General features: G+C 44.0%; 1 protein-coding gene across 2 annotated transcripts in view; it reads right to left on the bottom strand.

The window, feature by feature from the left end:
* CCDC40 (coiled-coil domain 40 molecular ruler complex subunit) overlaps window positions 1-21,915 on the bottom strand; it is a 42,396-nt gene that overhangs the window by 19,361 nt on the left and 1,120 nt on the right. Inside the window, exons 2-6 of one of the 2 annotated variants that reach the window (XM_066587338.1) lie at window positions 15,997-16,060; window positions 10,574-10,712; window positions 8,978-9,129; window positions 8,144-8,227; window positions 1,493-1,712 (exon numbers count right to left, since the gene is read on the bottom strand). In XM_066587338.1, the coding sequence (XP_066443435.1) occupies window positions 1,493-1,712; window positions 8,144-8,227; window positions 8,978-9,129; window positions 10,574-10,712; window positions 15,997-16,060 (659 nt within the window). The remainder of the gene's footprint in view (window positions 1-1,492; window positions 1,713-8,143; window positions 8,228-8,977; window positions 9,130-10,573; window positions 10,713-15,996; window positions 16,061-21,915) is intronic. The other variant, XM_066587339.1, reaches the window with a different exon arrangement.

The following is a 21,915-nucleotide window of genomic DNA, read 5'->3' as shown; positions in this document are numbered from 1 at the left end:
TGGAGGTGGTTTGCAAACATTGACTTTCCCTATTAGCAATATCAATCCATTTTCCACTATAGCTGGTGTCTAAAATGTACAGTAGACGGGCACATAAGGCTTATTGTATAGAGATGAGCGAGTATACTCGCTAAGGCACATTACTCAAGCGAGCAGTGCCTTAGCCGAGTATCTCCCCGCTCGTCTCAAAAAGATTCGGGGGGGGAAGGGGGGCGGGGGAGAGCGGGAAGGAACAGAGGGGAGATGTCTCTCTCTCCCCCCTGCTCCCCGCCACAACTCACCTGTCACCGGCGCCGGCCCCCGAATCTTTAGAGACGAGCGGGGAGATACTCGGCTAAGACACTACTCGCTCGAGTAATGTGCCTTAGCGAGTATAGTCGCTCATCTCTATTAGTGTGTTGTGATATAGCCAATGCTACTGCTTCCCACTTCCCCTTGAGGAAGGAGGTGATTGATCTCTTATAATAGAATTAAAGAAGAGAAGTTCAATTCAGATGGGGAAAAGATGCTACAAAATATGCAATTCTCGGGAACACATTGAATTTACTGTATATATGCAGCATCTGTCAACCCATAAATATGCCAAACAAAAATGGGCAAATGTGAACTTAAAAAAAAATAAAAAAAATAAAAATACAAAATTACATAAAACGGTGATATCTCATCAAACTGAAACTTCATCTCAAGTCTGATTTTTATATATTTTGACTGCTAGTGAATTCCGAGAAGTAAAGCTGAGAGGTGGAGAGCAGAAATCATATAAGCAGAAAATAGAGATGGAGGGGAGCTGCTACCGTTAAAATGTCCTTCTTTATTGAATAAAATAAAGCATACAGCTCACAAGTGCACGCTGAACGCGTTTCGGCAAAAGCCTTTGTCAACAGCTATGAGGTATGGAGTACATAAGACATTTATAGACCAAATACAAATTAAAATCAAAGGAGAGATACCTGTGTATGTTAGCTTGACAAGCTAACATACACAGGTATCTCTCCTTTGATTTTAATTTGTATTTGGTCTATAAATGTCTTATGTACTCCATACCTCATAGCTGTTGACAAAGGCTTTTGCCGAAACGCGTTCAGCGTGCACTTGTGAGCTGTATGCTTTATTTTATTCAATAAAGAAGGACATTTTAACGGTAGCAGCTCCCCTCCATCTCTATTTTCTGCTTATATGGAATCTGGCCGTTTGCCGTCGGCTACTTGAGGATGGAGCTCCTGTTGGATCCCAGATCTTCCTGCAACATTGAAAGTTACTGCTGGTGAGGTGAGCCCACATCTCTCTTTTTTGGCGGAGAGCAGAAATGTCTGCTGTGATGACCACAATATAATGAAACTTTAGCCATTGTGTATTTTATACATTGCTTGACTAATCTAAGGATTTATCATCTACTGAAACCCCCAGAAAACCCCAATAATTGATACATTGGATAGCGGTTAATATAAAGACAGATTCTGCGGTATGCAAATAGTGTTTTGGCGGTACGCACTTTTCTTGTGCTCGGTGTTTGTGGTGAGGTGTGTTATCTTGTACATATTCCTGATACTTTCCAGCTCCTCTTCCTCCTGCCTCCGTAAGGTGGAGATGTCAGCATACTTATCATGCTGCTTCTCCAGCCCCATCTGCTGCCGGGCCAGCTCCTGCTGGATGCCATACAGGATCACACCAAGGTCTTCACGCTCACTCTTATTTTTCTTCATTAATGCAGTCTGCAAACACAGCAATACAAAATGGAATATTAATGCATACACTTACTGATAACTTCAGTGCCGATTCCATACCAAAGCAGACTGACAGAAGTCTATGTACTTTCATGTCATGCTTGCAAGCAGACCATCTTTTATAGGTTACTCCCTGAACTGATGCACTGATTTTAGAGATGCTTTAGCTCCTCCCGCCTGTAATTTAAAGCGGACCTACCTTGTCCTCGGTTCGGTTGGACAGCTGTGGCCGCTGACTTTATCGCAGTTTTTGTTTTCTCTCTACTTCTCTATGCCCCGCCCCCCCCCTCCAACCCTCCTTCCACCAAATCTATTAGGTCAAGTGGGCGGTGTCCACCAGTTACTATCAATGCAAGATATCAGATTTCATTGACAATGGGTGGTGGAGACCACCCACTTGACAAATTCAGAGTGGCGGGAGTTCTATGTAGTGGGACTCAGTATAAGGGAACGAGGGGGAGTGGAGAGAGAAAAAAAAAGCTGCAACAGAGTCAGCCATCTCCACTGACATGATAGGTCCTCTTTAACCCTCTCCAATCCACTGTCTGACGTCTGAAGACATTATGATTTAAGGCTGTACAGCTCCGATGTTGAAAGACGTCCGTCAGGGTTCTCTTACTGTATATTGCCAGCCTCTCTGCTGTCGGAGCCTATCCAACGTGTCACCTCATGCAGTACTGGCTTTAGCCAGCAGATAGCGCTATAATGGCAGAAAAAGAGTAAGCCCCTAGGAAAATCAGAATACAAATTGGACTGGAAAGGGTTAAAGCCCTATGCTGCACAAAAAATGCCATGTAGAGAAGTTTGCTGAGACCACAGTCAAGGCACATTGTGATAACTAGGTATAATCCGTATGCCACCAGCAAGAGGTTTTTATGTGCTTCACCTGTACCTGCTGTGGAACCATGGTAATCTGCAGTAAACCAAGAGTGATGATGACCACGGCACAGCCACGACAGGTATGGCCATTTTGAAAGCTGCCATCTTGGAACCAAGTTGATATTTTCAAATGGGAAAGGATACAGGTGATATATGTATCTGATAGAGAATTTGCTGAGGAATCCAAATCTGTGTTTACATGTGATGTACCGTTATTCACGCTAAAGTTATTATCAGTGTTGTCTTTGTTATAGACACAGGTACGGTTGTGAGTTTGACACATGGGTAGAAAACAGAGATTATGCTAAACTCCGGTGAGCGCAGTGCCCAGTCATTGCAGCGGATTTCAATGGTCGGCACCCTAAGGCCTCATGTCCACAGGGAAAATCAGGCCCGCCGCAGATTCTCCATGCAGAATTCCGCAGCGGGTCCCTCCTTTCCCACGGACATGAGGCCTAAAAAGAAGATTTTACTTACCGTCTGGACGCTGCGGATCTTCCCCTCCGTCGCGGCCGGATCTTCTTTCTTCGGCCCGGCGGATGTGCTTGGCATGCCAGAAGCGTACCAAGCGCATGCGCCAGGCACTTCATTTTTTTTTTGAACTCCTGCTCTCCCGTGCCAGAGAGCAGAAATTCAGGTGCGGGTGTGCCGCGGATCCGGATGGCTTCCATAGGCTTCAATAGAAGCCTGCGGGAGCCGTCCCCACGGGAGACCCGCACTTAAAATGCAGCATGCTGCGGGTGTTTTCCCGCACACACAATCCACGCCTCAGGGAAAAATTTCTAATGCATCCCTATGGGGCGCGGATCATGCGTGCGGAACACCCGCTGCGCATGTGTCCCCGTGAACATGAGGCCTAACAGACCACCCATCCGCCATGGCACAGTTAACAAATTGCTTGCCAAATTTCGCCAAACAGGTTCTGTGTTGGACCTGCTAAAAGGTAGATGTAACAAAACTGCCACGGAAGAAGCAACAACAATGGCCGTCCTGGTTTCCTTCCGCAAGAACCCACATCGTTGCACCCAGTGTCTGTCACAGAAGAGCAGGGTGAGTCAAACCACCATTAGGCAGATACTGACTATGCACAAATGACACCCGTACCAGATCCAGTTGCTGCATGACGTCAATGAGGACGATCCTGATCGCTGTGTTGAATTTGCGGAATGGGTGTCACAGCAATTGCAATGGGACCCACATTACACAGAGACGCTAACCCGCACTGGACAGATCCCTCAAAGATAGTTAGGGCACAGAAAGTCATAGAGTGGTGTATGTGGTACAAAGATAGCGGGCCTATTCTTCATCAATGGTGACCTTACTGCTCTCAGGTATCTGCAATTGTTATGTGACAAGGTGTTCCCATCACTGTGCAATGAAGGTGGCACATGCCCAGTGTTCTTCCAGCAGGATTGTGCCCCCCCACATTATGGATGTGATATTCGTGAGTTTTTGGATTAGCAGTTTCCAGGAAAGTGGATTGGGTGTCGTGCCCTGGTGGAGTGGACTTCACCTTGGACTTCTACCTGTTGGGTGATGTCAAGTCCAGGATTTACACAATGAAAATTCAGAGTGTGGCGCACATGTAACAGCGAATCCTGGGTGTCCCTGCAAGCATTTCTGCTGAGGTGTTGCTCTCAGTGCACCATAAATGGGAAAAGAGGATAGCCTTGACAATTCGAAACAACGGGGAGCACATCAAGCACATCCAGTAGTGGATTGTTGTTGTCTTCCATGTCACACAAGAATTGTTAATAACATTGGCAACAGTAAAGGTACATGACATTTAAGCATAGAGTTGGATTCCTCATTAAACTTTCTATCAGATACATATATTACATGCACCCCTTCCCATTAGAAAATATCGACTTGGTTCCAAGATGACGGCTTTCAAAATAGCCATCATGTTGGACACCACCCCTTTCAGATTTGCCCTCGTCTTCTTAGCAACATGCCACACACAGCATGGCATTCCCAACCTCTGTCTTCCATTTATTGAGCTGTCTCCATACCTGTGGACCAGCCTGTATATATAAAGTAATAGATTTGAAAAAAAAAACCTGAAAGTTAAAAAAAACAAAAACACTAACTACAAACACCAAAAACTATTCATATATAAAAATGACCACAACAAGAAAAGAAATATATATATAAAATACTTCATAGAGTGATTTAGCTATTTTGCCAACTACATCCTGCTAAATTATCTTTTCTTTTTCTATCCTCGTTACACTCAGTAGTACACGTAAATACATTTAAAAAAATTAATGTTATTAGAGCAAAGTGGCCCCCTTATAACCTAAGCCATAATTATTCTTCCTCTGCCCCATGAATATTCAGAAACCTTCTCAGTCACAAAACAAAAATCACTTTAGGAAATAGTAGCAGCCGATCACCAAGGATTCTTTTAAATGGGCAGATTTTCTGCACATAACGAGAGTTGATCAATGATATTTGCATGTTGCTTCCGTGGAGCAATCATCATGACTGTATGTGGCCATGTAATTGTTCATTCACACACAGTGTAATTATTGTCAGCGGCGCGTGCCAACAAATAACGATTTTTATGTTCGTATAAAAGACGCCATCAACTGACAAACGGGCATTTGCTGGCGGATCGCTAGGATGTTTATATGGGTCAATCATTAGCCCTGTAAAAGGGCCTTAAGTGTTTCAGTGACATACTGTAGTATGATGGGCAGAGGTTGGGGAGCAGCAAGGAGGGATCTGACTGCATCAGAGCAAACAGCACAGCTTGAAGAACCATGTCCACAGGCACAAAGATCAAGTATGTGTATGTATATATATATATATATATATATGTAACACCAGGAAAGAGAAAGCAGAGTATAGTATCAAAGATCTACAGGTTAGACATAGCATTACTAGCTGCACTACATCTAATATACACTCTTTGTCCAGCCCTTAGAAGAAGTTGTGATTTTGCTGAAAAACTTAGCATGTGGTTCCATCTCAGGCAGATCTGTAAATGATTAGAGTTGTGGTGTAATTAGATGGACGGTCTTGCCACCGGAGGCTCTAAAAGTGGTTCCCCCCTTGGCCTATACTAAGGCTCTCAGAGACTCCTTGTGTGTAGTGACCTCTTTTCTGCTTGGGTAGAGCTTGTTGACCACCAGTTGCCTCTACCAAGCAACTGAAGAGATGTCACCTGGTTACCAGAGTCTGGTTGTATCAATGAATTGCCCACCACCCGGGCCGTTCTGACCAGACTGTACGGAGGTGTTGGGACCATGAGGGCACACAAGGTGACTGAACGCAGGACGCCCCCGAACGACCACCAGTAGAGGATTGTCTGATCGTCTGACAAGCATAAACAGCTACAACTATTTTATTGTCCAATATCAAGAGACATGTGGCCATCATTACTGGTCCCTGTGTCTGTCTGAACGATTTCCATGGTTGAAGGACATTTTTGTCACCCACCACTGCCTCCATTTGCAGTGGTGTCGTGAATGATGAAGCTGGACTGCTACGGAGTGAACCAGGTCGTCTTCAGCAGCAAATCCAGGTTAAGTTTGGGTGCTGATGACAGCCATGTTAGTGTCTGGAGACCTAGGGGTGATAGCCTCAATCCTGTCTTTGCTGTGGAGCAGCACACTGCCCCCTGCTGGTGTGATGGTCTGGGGGTCCATCACATATGAAAGTCTGTCACCCTTACTAGTGGTATGAGGGACAATGACAGCTCTGCGATATGTTCAGGACATCCTGCAGCCACATGTGTTCCTCTCATGGCGCCTTCCAGCAGGATAATGCTCAGCCACACACAAGGGGGTCACAGGAGCCTCCACAACATTGTCACACTTCCATGGCCGCACAGGCACCAGATTTATCACCAGTAGAACATGGATGGGACCATCTGAGACACAAACTTCTACAGCCTGAGGTTGAATGATCTAGGCTCAAATACAGCAAATGTGGACCAATACGATGCAGGATACCATGTGGAACATGTATGCTTCCATACATGCCCGTACCACATTGTGCATCCAAGCTAGAGGCGGTACAACAGGGTACTAGAGCCTCCATGCCCGCCCGTACCACATTGTGCATCCAAGCTAGAGGCGGTACAACAGGGTACTAGAGCCTCCATGTCCGCCCGTATCACATCTTGTATCCAAGCTAGAGGCGGTACAACAGGGTACTAGAGCCTCTATGCCTGCCTGTATCACATCTTGTATCCAAGCTAGAGGCGGTACAACAGGGTACTAGAGCCTCCATGCCTGCCTGTATCACATCTTGTATCCAAGCTAGAGGTGGTACAACAGGGTACTAGAGCCTCCATGATTGAGATTTTATTGTTGTACAATAAATTTACATAATGTTCTAACTACACCTTTTATTAGGGACAGCCAGATTAGAGAAAGTAGAAACAAGTTTTTTTTTAACATTTCTGTCTTCATATGTCCAGTGTGCAGTGAGTAATGTGTATGCAAAAAGGGAATGCAGCATTGTCATTGTCATATGACCTTGCTCTGGGGTCTCACTAAACCCGGGGCAGCTCTGATGAAGCTTATAATGGTTTTCTGCGTTCAGATATCCAGTATTTAATGAGCACTGCGTATTCAAATGGAGAATGCAGCATAGTCATATAATAAAACCTTCCCCTTTAAGTCTAGCTAAAGCCAGCCTATCTCTGTAATTTATCATGCCAGCTCTTCTCCCTGAGACACATACCCTGAGCACTTTCAGATCGATGCCTTGGAAAAACACTTTAAAAGGGCTTTCTGACATATTTTTAAACAGCAGACAATGGGGAAAAACAATAAAAGAACATATATATGCTCACTGGCTCTGGACACTCATCGCTCTACTGCTTCAGTTATCCCCGCCAGCTCCATTTACATCCTGCAGATGGCGATGTTCTGTATAAAGTCTGACCGCTGCAGCCAATCACAGACCACAGCCGTGCACAGCTATTTGTTGCTGCAATCAGCCTGTGTAGAGAACAGCACCATCTGCAGGATGCAGGCAGTCAGCAGGGAGAACGGGAGTGCTGCAGCAGTTGTGCTCCAGAACCCGTGACTATATGTTCTTTTATTGTTTTTCCTAAATTGCCTTGTAGAGTGCAGTGTGCGCAAAATGTGTGCGCAAAATACAAGTATATGAATTACCCCATTGCAATCAATGGATTCTATTCACTGCGAGACGCGGTGCAAATATGTTCGTGTGAATCCAGCCTTAGGCCTTTGTCACACAGACATATCTGTGGGCGCACTATGCAGTGAATAGAATCCATTGATTTCATTGGGTTTGTTCATGTAAGTGTATTATGCATGCAGTTGGTTCATGCAAAAAAAAATGCAGAATGCTCTATTTTCCTGCGCATGAAAATGGCACATATTGAACAAATTCATTTAATTGCCTATTTAAATAAGCAGAAGTATGGTTGCATGTTTTTTAGCATGCACAAATACGCAACACCCATTGCACAAATTGACACGGAAATGTGCTTATACCCTTTAACACCAACCTAACAAATGCGTTACATGTTGGCCAATGCATTCTTTACTTGCACATACCATTCCACGCAGTTCCACTTCCAGGCTTTCTATCTGCTTGGTCAGGTAATTCTTAAGAGCTGTTTGGAACCTGGTCATCAGCGGCTGCCGAAAAATGCCAAATGTCATTACATTATTTTCATTCTATTTTATTATAAGTGCTGCGGAATAAGTTGGCGCTATACAAATAAAGATTATTATCATTCTACTTTAACTCCGTTACATTCGTTAGGTAATGTACAGTATATGAAGAACTACTCTACACTGTTCAAGCTGTCTGATAAAAGGATCGACTAAAATACTTAGTAACTATTTAAAGTTTTATTTTTAAATATGTGAACATCACACAAAGCATAAGCTAAATACCATTACTAGTAGAGATGAGCGACATTACTCGAGCGAGTAGTGCCTTAGCCGAGTATCTCCCCGCTCGTCTCAGGTGCAGGTGACAGGTGAGTTGCAGTGGGGAGCGGGGGGGGGAGAGGGGAGAGAGAGATCTCCCCTCCGTTCCTCCCCGCTCTCCCCGGTCGCTCCCTGCCCCCCCGCCGGCCCCCCGAATCTTTAGAGACGAGCGGGGAGATACTCGGCTAAGGCACTACTCGCTCGAGTAATGTGCCTTAGCGAGTATACTCACTCATCTCTAATTACTAGTCATGAGAAGTAGTTAGGGTGGTTTCGGGAACTGGAAAGCGGAATCCCCACAGCCGAACGGCTCCATCTCTGGAGTGGGGTTCGTTCACTTTTCGCCCACCTGCCCCGCATTTGGACAGATCTGTGACGGAGCCTCCAGCTGGAGGTTCCAACGCAGATGTGAAACCGGCCTTATCAGGTTGCTAACCTCAACAATATTCTTACATGATTTGGGTCCAACACCACCAGTTCTTCTTCGTCATCTTCATTTTGTTCTTTCAGAGGCTCTTCTTCTCGATTGTTTGGTTCGTCCTCCTCATAATCACTATTGGCCATCTGATTACTTAGCTGATGAATAGCGGAGGCCGATACCGCTGCTGTGCCGTCATTTGAAATAAGGTAGAATAAAACTAATTACATTATAAATGTAGTTGAGCCTGCAGCCTTTCTTTATATTGTGTATTAGTCTAGTCTAATACGCTGCTGTCATAGGTTTAGTAAAATGGACTACATAAGTAATGCAGTGTACTATCCTAATGATTGAATGAACGCATCCTCGACTCCCTGAGGGACTACAAACAGTTTCAAAAAAGTTCAATAATGACTAATTTAAATTTTTTAAAAATCCAGTTAAAAAAAAATATATTTTTCTCCACAAAAACCTGTTTTAGGGCTTATTCAGACGACCGTATATCGGCCGGGTATTCACGCCGGCCGATATACAGCATCTCTTTCTGCAGGGGGAGGAGGCTGGAAGAGCCGGGAGCAGTGCTCTGAGCTCCCGCCCCCTCTCTGCCCCTCTGCACTATTTTCAATGAGATGGGGCAGGATGGAGGCGGGGCTAAGTTTCGTGAATTAGCTCCACCCCTGTCCTGCCTCCCCTTATTGCAAATAGTGCAGAGGGGCGGAGAGGGGGCGGGAGCTCAGAGCACTGCTCCCGGCTCTTCCAGCCTCCTCCCCCTGCAGAGAGGGACGCCGTATATCGGCCGGCGTAAATACTCCGCCGATATACGGTCGTCTGAATAAGCCCTTAAGTGGATAAAATGCCCCCAAAAATTTAAAAGGCCACAACTAATAGATATTATCACGGTAGTAATAAACCAGACAATGAAAATATTTTGTTAATTATTTTTCTTTTGTTCGTCTACCTAAAAAATACAATAAAAACTAATTCAAAAGTCACATGTACCTCAAAATGGCACCAATACAAACTACAACTCTTCCTGCATCAAACAAGCCCTCACAGAGCTCGTCGCCGGAAAAATAAAAATGTTATGGGTCTTAGAATAAGGCGATGCAGATTCAATTGTTTTTCTTGAAAAACATATTTTTATTGTGCAAAGTAGTAAAAAATAAAAAAAAAACTTGTATACAAACTCGGTATCACAGTAATCGTGCTGATCCAGGTAAGAAAGTTATCATGTTACATTTGCTGAATGATAGATGGTGTAAAAAAAACCCAAAAAACTAAACAATGGCGCAATCCCAATTTCCTTTCACCGTCCCCTCCAAAAAAAATAAGTTATACAATACATTATATCACATCAGAGCGGTGCCATTAAAATATAGAACTTGTACCAAAAAAACCACAAGCCCTCATACGATTATGTCAACGAGTGATGGCCTTTGCAATGCAATTCTAAAAATCCCTTGTCACTAAAGGGTTAAATGATTACCAGTAAACTACTAGCCATAGTGAATCTTTCCCCACTAAAAGGCCAAGTATTCCTAATAAGTGGATTCTTACTTATCAGGGAACGCTGTATGAAGAAGATGATAAGGGGTCTGTAAATAGAAGGGTGCCTGCCGAAGCATACGTACCAAAGCTTTCCATGTCGTGAGACAAAGCAGACCTTGAGATACTGTCTGCCGAGGAGATGGGGGCTAAGCTCACACTGCTGGGGACCGCTGCTGTTTGCACGTCGGCTCCTTTTTCATCAGCTATGTTGTCCCTTTGAGTCTGTGAAAAAAGACATTGCATCAGCTAAATGATTTCTGCAGTGATACATCGCCTGCTACCAGTTCAATATAGAGAGTAACATGACTTTCAAGAATCTTGGAAAGCTAAGTGGCAACCTGTTGGTTGTTACCATCTTTTAAACATATCAGTCAGACTTGCAATGAAAGTGAATGGCCTCATTGAATGGCTGTGATTGGTCCCTGCACTCAGCCAATTAGAGGCAGCGATTCCAGGAGGCAGGGATTTTTAAACCCCCGGTCAGAAGAAATGATACAGAAGAGTGTCGGGGAGCCGTTGCTAGATGATGTATATTTTTTTCCCAGCAGCTAGGGCTTATTTTCAGGGAAGGGATTATATTTACATTTTTTTTTATATTTTAAAAGTCACTGCGGGGATTGCCTGCATCTCATTGCTTTCGATGGGGCAGCAGCAGCATCAGCCCCATTGAAAGCAATGGGATAGCAACACGCTCCTCTGCCACAGCTGTGACAGGGGATTCTTTTGTCCTCGTGGGAAATCCCCTCATCACTAAACACTGTGACAGCGCTAACAATGATGAGGGGACTCCCCGCCGGGATAAACGGAGCCCTCGGGGAGTCCACTCATCCCCGTGGGGACTAAGGGGTTAACAGCAAGTCAGAAGCACCTTTTAAATGCCCTGCTGTAAGCAGCGGGGAAGCTATTCCGTGCGCAGGAGTTTCTATTAACTACTGCCCCCAGAGGAGTCAATGAAAACTCCAGCAAAACGCACCTATGTCCTATCTTTTTTAGGTGCACGCTGTTTTGCGCTTCAAATTCCGCGCATATGAACGCTTCTATAGGAACGCATTGGTTCTTTTAGAAGCGGGCATTATGCCCGTGCAAAAGACACGCTCATCTGACCGAGACCTTAGAGTGTGAATAGAGCCTAAGGGCAGTGATCACTGGCAATGGTTGTAATATGACCTATATTACGCTGAGTGGGTGTGATCAGATCTTTGTCTAACACAATCTGTTAACTAATTTGAACTGTCCCTTATATATTATTAGACTAGTAATTATTAGGAAATTATAGCATGAGCATTTCTTGTGGCGCCACACAGATGTGCTACATGGCACATCACTCACACAGCTGTACTACATCCATCCTGGCCTCACGTATGGCACACACAGCACATGACACACACAACTCTGCAACATCCTGATTCACACACACACAGCTCTGCTACATGTTACATCAGTTATGATTCTCAAACATCACACACAGCTGTACTACATCCATCTTGATTCCCACACATTACACACACAACACATTACACGCACAGCTCTACTCCATCCATCCTGACCCCACACATCACATACACAGCACATGACACACACAGTTCTGCTACATCCTGATTCACACATACACAGCTCTTCTACATGGCACATTCATCGTGATCCTCACACATAACACACACAGCTGTACTGCATCTATCCTGACCCCACACACAGCACATGATACACACAGCTCTGCTACATCCTGATTCATACACACAAAACTCTGCTACACGGTACATCTATTATGATTCCCACACATCACACACAGCTCTATTACATCCATCCTGACCCAACACATCACACAAACAGCACATGACACAATTCTGCTACATCCTGATTCACACACACACACAGCTTTGCTACATGGTACATCCATTATGATCCCCACACATCACACACAGCTCTACTATATCCATCATGAGTCCCACACAAGACAAACACAGCTTGGCTCGTCCCACAGTAGTGCCATCATCACAGGTCCTTTAGCTCACCGAATCTCTGCGGTGGCGGTAGGTGGTTGTCTTCTATCAGGACCGCTGAATTGTGTGTGGGATAATAACAGCTTAGTTGTATTCTCATTGTGTTATTTTTGTCCTCCCCTTCCAAGAGCCCTAACTGAGTTACTCTTCTGTCGGTCAGGCTCTGTGTTTTATATATGTTGTATGACCTTTGATGTCGTCACCAGGGGCAGAGCCATGACGTTACCAGTAGAGATGAGCGAGCGTACTCGCTAAGGGCAAATACTCGAGCGAGTATTGCCTTTTGCGAGTACCTGCCCGGTCGTCTCAAAAGTTTCGGGTGCCGGCAGGGGGGTGGGGGAGAGTGGGGAGGAACGGGGGAAAGATCTCTCTCTCTCTCTCCCCCCCCCCCCCCCCCCCCCCCCCGCTTCCACCTGCTCACTCCCACAACTCACCCCCGCCGGCACCTGAATCTTTTGAGACAAGCGGGCAGGTACTCGCAAAAGTCAATACTCGCTTGAGTATTTGCCCTCAGCGAGTACACTTGCTCATCTCTAGTTACCAGGGGTGGAGTAAAAGAAGCACTCACTGACAAGTGGTCGTTAGTAGTTTGATATTGATATAATCCCAATAAAAGTAATACTCATTTGTATCTAGTTGTGATATTGCATTTGTGATGGTGCTTTTGTTCAATGGAAGTTGGCGGTTTCCCTCCCATTATAAGGCCGCCTTCACACATGCAGGATCTGCTATGGAATTTCGACTTGCGGAATCAATGCACAAGCCTTGTGGAGGGGATTTAAAATATCTCTTTCACAAGGTGCAGATATTTTCCATAACAAATCTGCAACCATTTTTATAAATATTGCGGATTCTGAATCCACAGCATGCCTATTTATGCTGCGAAATCACGCTGTGGAGTTTAACCCCTGAGATACAAGGGTTGAATACCGTAGCTGTTCCACAAGTAAAAAATGGCCAAATCTGTTCCTTTCAGGTGTGGATGTGGCCACTGCAGAATTCTTGTGATATTGCTGGGGATATTCTGTTGCGGAATGCCCACAGTGATTCTATTATGTGAAAAGCAGCCTTAGGGCTCAGTCACACAGCGCCGATCTGCCCGTGTTTCAGCATGATAAGACCGCTACACTGCAGGTGCGGACGACTCTCTGCACCGGCCGGAAGAAAGAACACATGGCCGGCAATGGAGCCGGTCATGCAGAGAGTCGTCCGCACTGGTTCGCCCGTCTTATCGTGCAGAAACACGGGCGGATCGGCGCCCGTGTGACTGAGCCCTTATTGTTTTTTTTTGTGGTCGCTTTGGTTATATTTTTCTGTAACTTTGGCAACCCCCCCTTTCCTTCACAACTCATGTATTCACACCTTTTGCTCCCCTTTTGTGCAAATGTCTTCCAATATGCATATATTTATTTAACCCCTTGAGGACACAGCTATTTTATTTTTTTTTACATTTTTGTTTTTTCCTCCTCACTTGCTCCAAAGAGATGGGTGCTTGATTTTTGCGAGATGAGTCATATTTTTCAATGCTGCTATTTAATGTACCATATAATGTACAGAAAAAAATAAAAAAATTCTATGTGAAGTAAAATAGGACAAAAATGCAATTGTCCCATTTTTGAAGGGGTCTTGTTTTTATGGTGTACATACTGCAGAAAATATGACATGATAACTTTATTCCATGGGTCAGTATGATACCAAATTATTTCTCGTCCATATTATTGAGGAATACAGCTTTGGGTATAGCTACTGCCATTTGGAGGCAGACACTAAGCAATAGGAAAAGTGTTGGCTCCTCCCACTAGCTATATCTCTCCTGCAGGCACCAAACTAATCAGTTTTAGCTTAGTGTCAATAGGAGGCACATCTCTTCATCATCAGTCTTCAAGCTAGCCTCCTTCTGTTCTAACGCAGTTCATCCAAGACAGAGCATGCACTCTATGAATTAGATCTGTTGGGAGCCTTGAGGATCTATCTCAAACAGCTTCTTTCCTACATGCTGACTCTCTATTCGTAATTCCAGACAGTTCAAAAAGGGGTTTTGCAGGCTAAAGTGTTGATTTCTCACTGGATTTGAACCGCGGTGAGCGAGGCCTAGCATGCCACAGGCAGGCAGCCTCCATTCTAGGCTACGGTGCCTTCCACTCAGGCAGTGGGTGCATCATGGGCTATTCGTAATGGGACCTCAGAGTTGCAGGTGTGTAAGGCTACTAAGTAGTCTTACTGCACACCTTTTCAAAGTTTTACTAGGTGTATACGCTTGCACCCAGAGACGTCACCCTTGATGGCAGAGTTCTGCAGATTGCGGTGGGTTGTCCGCATGTGCCATGATATTTTCTCCCACCCCAAGAGAATGCTCTTGGACATCCGACGGTTAGAGCTGTGTCCCCCAATGATATGGATGAGAAATAAGATTTGTGGTCTTACTTTAAAATCTGTTTCTTCTGTTCAATCTGTTCATTGGGGGAACAGCACCCACCCGGTATGGGTCTTTTTGATTTAATGCATTTTCTCTTCTAGTGAGAGTTTTTTGCTCTTTGTTGTTGCACATGGTGCCATTCCTAAGTTAGTTCTTTTTTGTTATACCTACTTGACTGCTTCTTCTACTTGCATACAAACTGATTAGCTTGGTGCCTATAGGAGGGATATAGCTAGTGGGAGGAGCCAACACTTTTCAATATTATTTACTGCCCGCCTCCAAGTGGCAGTAGCTATACCTTCGGTCAAAGCTGTGCCCCAACGGCTGAAACCAGAAAAAGCTTTTACAGTAAGAACAAAAATCTTATTTTTGTGTTGCCATCTTTTGACTTTTATTCTTCCATCAGTGCAGCTGTGTGGAGGTTTGAAGGTTCGTTATTAGCGGAGAAACCTGTGTTTTATTTTGCTAACATTATGTGGTACATACAACTTCTTCATTACTTTTTATTTAGTTTTTTTTCTTGGAGATAGGGTGACATAAAAAGAGCACAATTCTGGTGTTTTGTATTTTTTTCTGACAGTATTCACCATGTGGGATACAAAAAAATATATTATTTTAATATATCTAACTCTTCCAGATGTGGTAATACTAAATATGTTCTGTTATAACTATGGAAAAGAATTTTATAAATCTTATATTTTTTGCAATGATAAAAAAAATTCATTTAATTTTTACTTTGTCTTTAGTCCTCTGAGGGGAATTGAACTAGCAATTGTTTTATCATTTATACAACATACTGCAATACTTAAGTATTGCAGTACATTGTTTTTCAGCAGGCATTCTCTTAAGACTTGCCACAGGCATGTCCTGGTAGGCAGAAATACAGCTGTCATTACACCTAAATACATGGAATAAATGTAGGGGAAAAAAGTGGTTGTAGGCGCGATCTGTTTTCGTAAAGAGGCACGAGAGGTATTTTTAAGCTCGACCCCTCTGTTTTTATTAAGAATTAATCCAGCATAGAATCTTGTAAAGAATCACAGAAACAGTTTTCCTAACTTTATAGTCACTTAGCTGTTGGATATCTTACCTCTCTGTCTGTTGCTTGTGTATCCATTTCTGTGTCAAAGGCATATTCTGCTTCAGACCTTGGGCTTAAAAATGAAGAATACACATTTTACATAATACCCTACAAATCAGCACTAACATTAGGTAATCTGAAGTGTAAATATGTTAGTATGATGGAACAATATATATATATTTTCCAATTGCTACGAAGCCGTTCCTACAGTTCTGTGAGATTTTATTCCATCCTGTCAAATAAAACCAATGCTGTATTTTATTAAAGGGGTTGTCTGAGACTTTTACTATTGATGACCTGGGAAAGGTGATTAGTAGTTGATTGGTGCTCGGGATCCGCACTAATCACCAAGCCTGCTGTCAGTGTGGAAAACGCTGGAAGCAGAATGTGTTGTCTGTATAGCACAACCCAGCTTGGTACTGCAAGCACAGTTCCAATTAAATTCAGTTGGAGCTGTGCCTGTAGTACCAAACTGGGCCACAGGAATGCTGAGAGCGCACTAACAGTGAGCCCAGTGAGCAGCTGATCGTCAGGGATCCAGAGTGGCAGATTCCCGATGATCAGCTTTTGATGACCTATCCTCAAGACTGGTCCTCATTAGTAAAAGTCCCAGACACCCCTTTAACTACAATACAGGTACACAGACCGAAGCTTAGGGCTGCGAGCAGGAATTTCTGGGCCTCACACAGCTAAAGAGCCTGGCCCTCATCTCTATTCAAAGAGGAGGCAGAGAGAGACAATATAGCATAGTCTCTGGAGAGAGTAAAAGACATTTGGTGGCCGGGCTATGTTGGAGATATACAAGGAGGCACAAAGTGGCAGGGCGCTGTTGAGAGAGGATAGAAATATGGTGGGAGGTAGAAGGGGCAGGGCGGGGACAGTAGGTGGGTTATAGTGCTGTTGGACACAATGAGGAGACAATAAGGGGCAGGGCTCTTTCGGTCAGAAGGAGATTAGGTGGAATGGACAGTATGGAAGGTAGATTGAGGGTGCTGGTTTCCTCATTTCCCTCCCAGTACCCTTGTGTTTTCATCCATGCATGTTGTTCTGTAGGTGTGAACAGCAATGCGTTCTGTGTGTCTGTGCAGGTGGTCGAGCATGTGGTGTGAACAGCCCTATTCCATGTGGTATGCATTCCCTTGTGTGTTGGTGTGAACTGTGTCCTGTTCTGCTTGGACCATTAACCATCTAGGGTGAGCAGGGCCCCTAGGTTCCAGCGTGAGGCCATCCTTATTGGGACGATCACCCCGCTTGCAGGTGGGACTCACGGGGATGTTGTCTTGTTAGAGTAGGGACCTATGAGACAATGAGGACCCTTCTCACGGGCTCTTGGGCTTAAGTATATTGGTCAAAATACGAACCAATACCTTGTACGTACTGTAGCAATTCCATCCGTTTATGCGTGCAGGTATGCTAGGTAAGTGTTTTGGGTGTTTGTCAGTCATTGTGTCATATCTGCTCATGAGTCCCCTTCGCAGCTCACTTTCTTTTGCTGTTTAGCGTGTGTGTAGTGGCGTGAGTATCTTAGGATTACCTATCCAGTGCGTCCTGCTTGGATGTAACAAGTACCTAGTTTGAACCATGTAAAGGGACCAACAATCAAAACAACAAACGAGCAAACGCTCATTCGTTGGCTGATCAGCTCGTTTATGTGAGCAGAAAAATGCTCACTGATGTACCAAAGCACAAGGTTTCTGGAAGCAGCTAATACATTTCTTGAACAACAAAATTGGGACTCTGGATCCACTTTGAACCAAGGGATGCCTTTTTCTTCCCGACACTGTATAGGGTGACTCTAGCTACCAATACAGGTTCCTCATAGAGGTGTTATACTATATAAAAAGGTCATTGATAGGGCTTCTTCCCACCATCGTTAACCATCTGTTCCATCTTTGGAGCAGAAGAAACGGAATTAAAACTAAAGTAAACATTTCCATTTTCCCACCAATGATTTCCATGAGTTTTTAAAAAAAATGGAAAAGTTTCCATTGAATTCCATTCCATTTGGTTTCCATTTTTTATGCTTGCTGATTGCTGTATATCTTCCTATGTGGAGGAACAATTATATTAATAATTGCTCATCCCCATAAGCCAATTCTTGGTCATTGTAAAAAGAAAATTAGACAAGCCGATCAACACGTATGTAGATCGGTGCTCGTTACGATGGGCCGAGAGTTCAGCCCGTGTAAAAGGACCATAAGTCATAAGACAAGATGAGATTTGACAAGATTTGAACCTAGGATACCAGCATTGCAAGGCAACAGTGCTAACCACTGAGCTACATTAATTGAAGAATCACCACCCTAGTGTGAACAAGCCCTAATGCAATACTATAGTATTGCACTATACTGTATAAGCGATCAATCGCAAAGTTGAAGTCCCTTATGGGACATAACCGCCATAAAATTTAATCCCCTAATCAACTGAAAAACACAACAGATCCTGCATAAAACAAACCTTTATGTAAATAAATCATCCAAAAAATAAAAAGCTATGATTTGTTTGAAAGTGGGAATACCTGAATTGCCGAATGTGACCTGGACACAGGCGCATCCATAACTATTCATGAAAGCATTAAACTTCATTGGTAATTGATTGTCAGCCCAAAACACATGCATTCAAGTGGGAAAAAAACACCCCATTAAAGGTATCCATAGCCTTTAAGGACTCAGTCTATTTTGGGTCTCCAAGACACAGCACTTTTTGCATTGTGACATTCCTAGAGCCATGACAACTTGCCCATTTTGCCATTGTCATGGCTGTATGACGGCTTCTTACACAGCTGAGGGGCAGAAGCGTAACTTGAAGCTTCTGGGCCCCAATGCAAACTCTATAACAGGGCCCCCAGCTATAATGCTTTATTCATAGTACTGGGCTCCCTATATGGAGAAGAAAGGCCTTATGGGCCCCCTAAGGCTCCTGGGCCCGGGTGCAACCGCATCTCCTGCATCCTCTATAGTTACGCCAGTGCTGAGGGGTAAAACAGAAGTCCTGGTTTTGCTTCTACTGATGTTTATGTGGTTCATCATCCTGTATAATAAACATTCTGCAGTTTGTTACAATTATGAAAATATTAAATATTTATATTTTTCTTTATTGTTTACCATTTCTGTAAATATTTTATAGATAAGAAATAGTTTTCGTGTCGCAGCATGCGTTTTATTGCTTTTCGGTTTTCCGTAATGGTAGCAGTACGAATGCGTATTTATTTATTTCTTTGCGCGGCGAGCGTCTACTTCTCACAGCAATGGACAGATGAGATGGATGTTCAGACAGGGAATCAAGGGACACGAGGGGGCACCATGACAAGTAGGGTCTAGACGCGGGAGCATGTTTCTTGCAAAGTTGTCATGTTTTCCCTGCGCAGACAGTAAATGAATATTTAATTGCCCCGATGCATCTAAAATGAAAAATAAAGCAACTTTGTAAGGATCTTGATTACAAATGTCCTACTGCTCTGTCTGTACAGCTCTTTTGCATTCCTATGGTAACATAGAATGACTAGTCTGATGAAGCAGTCATCCTCTCTTCTGTCTATCCTGCCAAATGTACGCTTGCATCAAGGGAGAGACAGAAGGAAATATGACTGTACAATCAGATTGTACAATCTTGTCTGTTACCAATTTTAATCAAGACCCATTGCAAAGTTCAGCTTTAGTTCATTTTAGATGCACTGGGATAATAAGAACAAGTGTGATAGTGAAGGTGAATGTGGAAGTGCGAGTGGAAATCACAATCGGTGAGTAGGAAGCAGCGGATCTCCATAGGAACCAACAGGTAGTATTTTCTGCGGATTCGTGATGCGGACGCCGACCGCGGATTCCACAGCAAATATCCGCCCGTGTGCGGAAGAGCTAAATAAAATACTGGTGTGTAAAACAACGTAAACAAAAAAGGCAACATTTGGCCTGAGTGCTGACGCATCAATGACCTTTGGTCCTGAAAGAGTTAAAGGGGTATTGCCATCTTGGGTTTCAAGGCCAAGTAGGGGAATCCCAGCCCCCTCTTTCTCGCCATCTTCAGCTCAGCGCTGTTTCTGTAGTTCCCATTGCAGTGCATGAGAAGTATGGAAACAGCGCAGCGCAGCAGAGGTTTTCTACAGACTTATGAGGTTTTCACCCCTAAATAAGCAGTTATTGCCCCGGCGCTCTGCCGTCCAGCTAGGAGACCGGTGAAACGGAGACCGTAAAGATGGCAGTGTAGGGCGACCGCCATTACGTAAAAGCCGTGCAAATTGCTGTTGCCGACTGTTTCCGAGCTGCGATTCGCCAGTTGACCCCCTCGGCCGGCAGGGTTATTTGCACAAGCAAAATCTGTCTGCGCAATATGCAGTAAATAGAACGCGTTGATTTCCGTGGTTTTGTTCACGTGCGCGTTGTTCCTGTGAATTTGCGTAAATAAAAAAAAAACGCAGTGTGCTCTATTTTTCTACATGTTTGTGCACAAAATGTCTCCATAAAAGTCAATGGGGGTGCGCCAATGGGCAAAGAGATGCGTGAAACACCGTATAAGGACGGATGCAGACCAGCGTGGTTTTCTCTCTTTATATGGCCATGATAATCACGGCCGCGTGACGGGGCGAAACCAACGATACCAATGGATTGCAGTGTTTTGTTTACACTAGCGGGATTGTCGCCCGTTAATTGTACGGCTGAGAATAGACAGAGCCTGCCCTATCTCCCCGCACATAGTAGTGCACATAGTAGTGAACATAGTAGTACACATAGTAGTGAACACAGTAGTGCACATAGTAGTGAAAATAGTAGTACAAATAGTAGTACAAATAGTAGTACAAATAGTAGTGCACATAGTTGTACACATAGTAGTACACATAGTAGTACACATAATGGTGAACACAGTAGTGCACATAGTAGTGCACATAGTAGTACACATAGTAGTACACATAATGGTGAACACAGTAGTGCACATAGTAGTACACATAGCAGTGTACATAGCAGTGCACATAGCAGTGCACATAGTAGTGCACATAGTAGTGCACATAGTAGTGCACATAGTAGTGTACATAGTAGTGCACATAGTAGTGCACATAGTAGTACATATAGTAGTACATATAGCAGTGTACATAGCAGTGTACATAGCAGTGCACATAGCAGTGCACATAGTAGTGCACATAGTGGTACACATAGTAGTGCACATAGTAGTGTACATAGTAGTGTACATAGTAGTGCACATAGTAGTGCACATAGTAGTGCACATAGTAGTGCACATAGTAGTACACATAGCAGTGTACATAGCAGTGTACATAGCAGTGCACATAGCAGTGTACATAGCAGTGTACATAGCAGTGCACATAGCAGTGCACATAGCGGTACACATAGTGGTGCACATAGTAGTGCACATAGTAGTGCACATAGTAGTGCACATAGTGGTACACATAGTGGTGCACATAGTGGTGCACATAGTGGTGCACATAGTAGTACACATAGTGGTGTACATAGTAGTGCACATAGTGGTGCACATAGTGGTGCACATAGTTGTGCACATAGTAGTACACATAGCAGTGTACATAGCGGTGCACATAGCAGTGCACATAGCGGTGCACATAGTAGTGCACATAGCAGTGCACATAGTAGTGCACATAGTAGTGTACATAGTAGTGCACATAGTAGTGTACATAGTAGTGTACATAGTAGTGCACATAGTAGTACACATAGTAGTGCACATAGTAGTGCACATAGTAGTGCACATAGTAGTACACATAGCAGTACACATAGCAGTGCACATAGCAGTGCACATAGCAGTGTACATAGCAGTGCACATAGCAGTGCACATAGTAGTCCACATAGTAGTACACATAGTAGTGAACATAGTAGTACACATAGTAGTGCACACAGTAGTGGACACAGTAGTACACACATCGTGCGGGGAAGATCGGGCGGCACCGTCTTCCTGCGGTTATTGTCAAAC

Source organism: Eleutherodactylus coqui, chromosome 13 (genome assembly GCF_035609145.1).
Source record: "Eleutherodactylus coqui strain aEleCoq1 chromosome 13, aEleCoq1.hap1, whole genome shotgun sequence".
Taxonomy (NCBI): Eukaryota; Metazoa; Chordata; class Amphibia; order Anura; family Eleutherodactylidae; genus Eleutherodactylus; species Eleutherodactylus coqui.
This window is presented reverse-complemented; position numbering and strand designations above follow the sequence as displayed.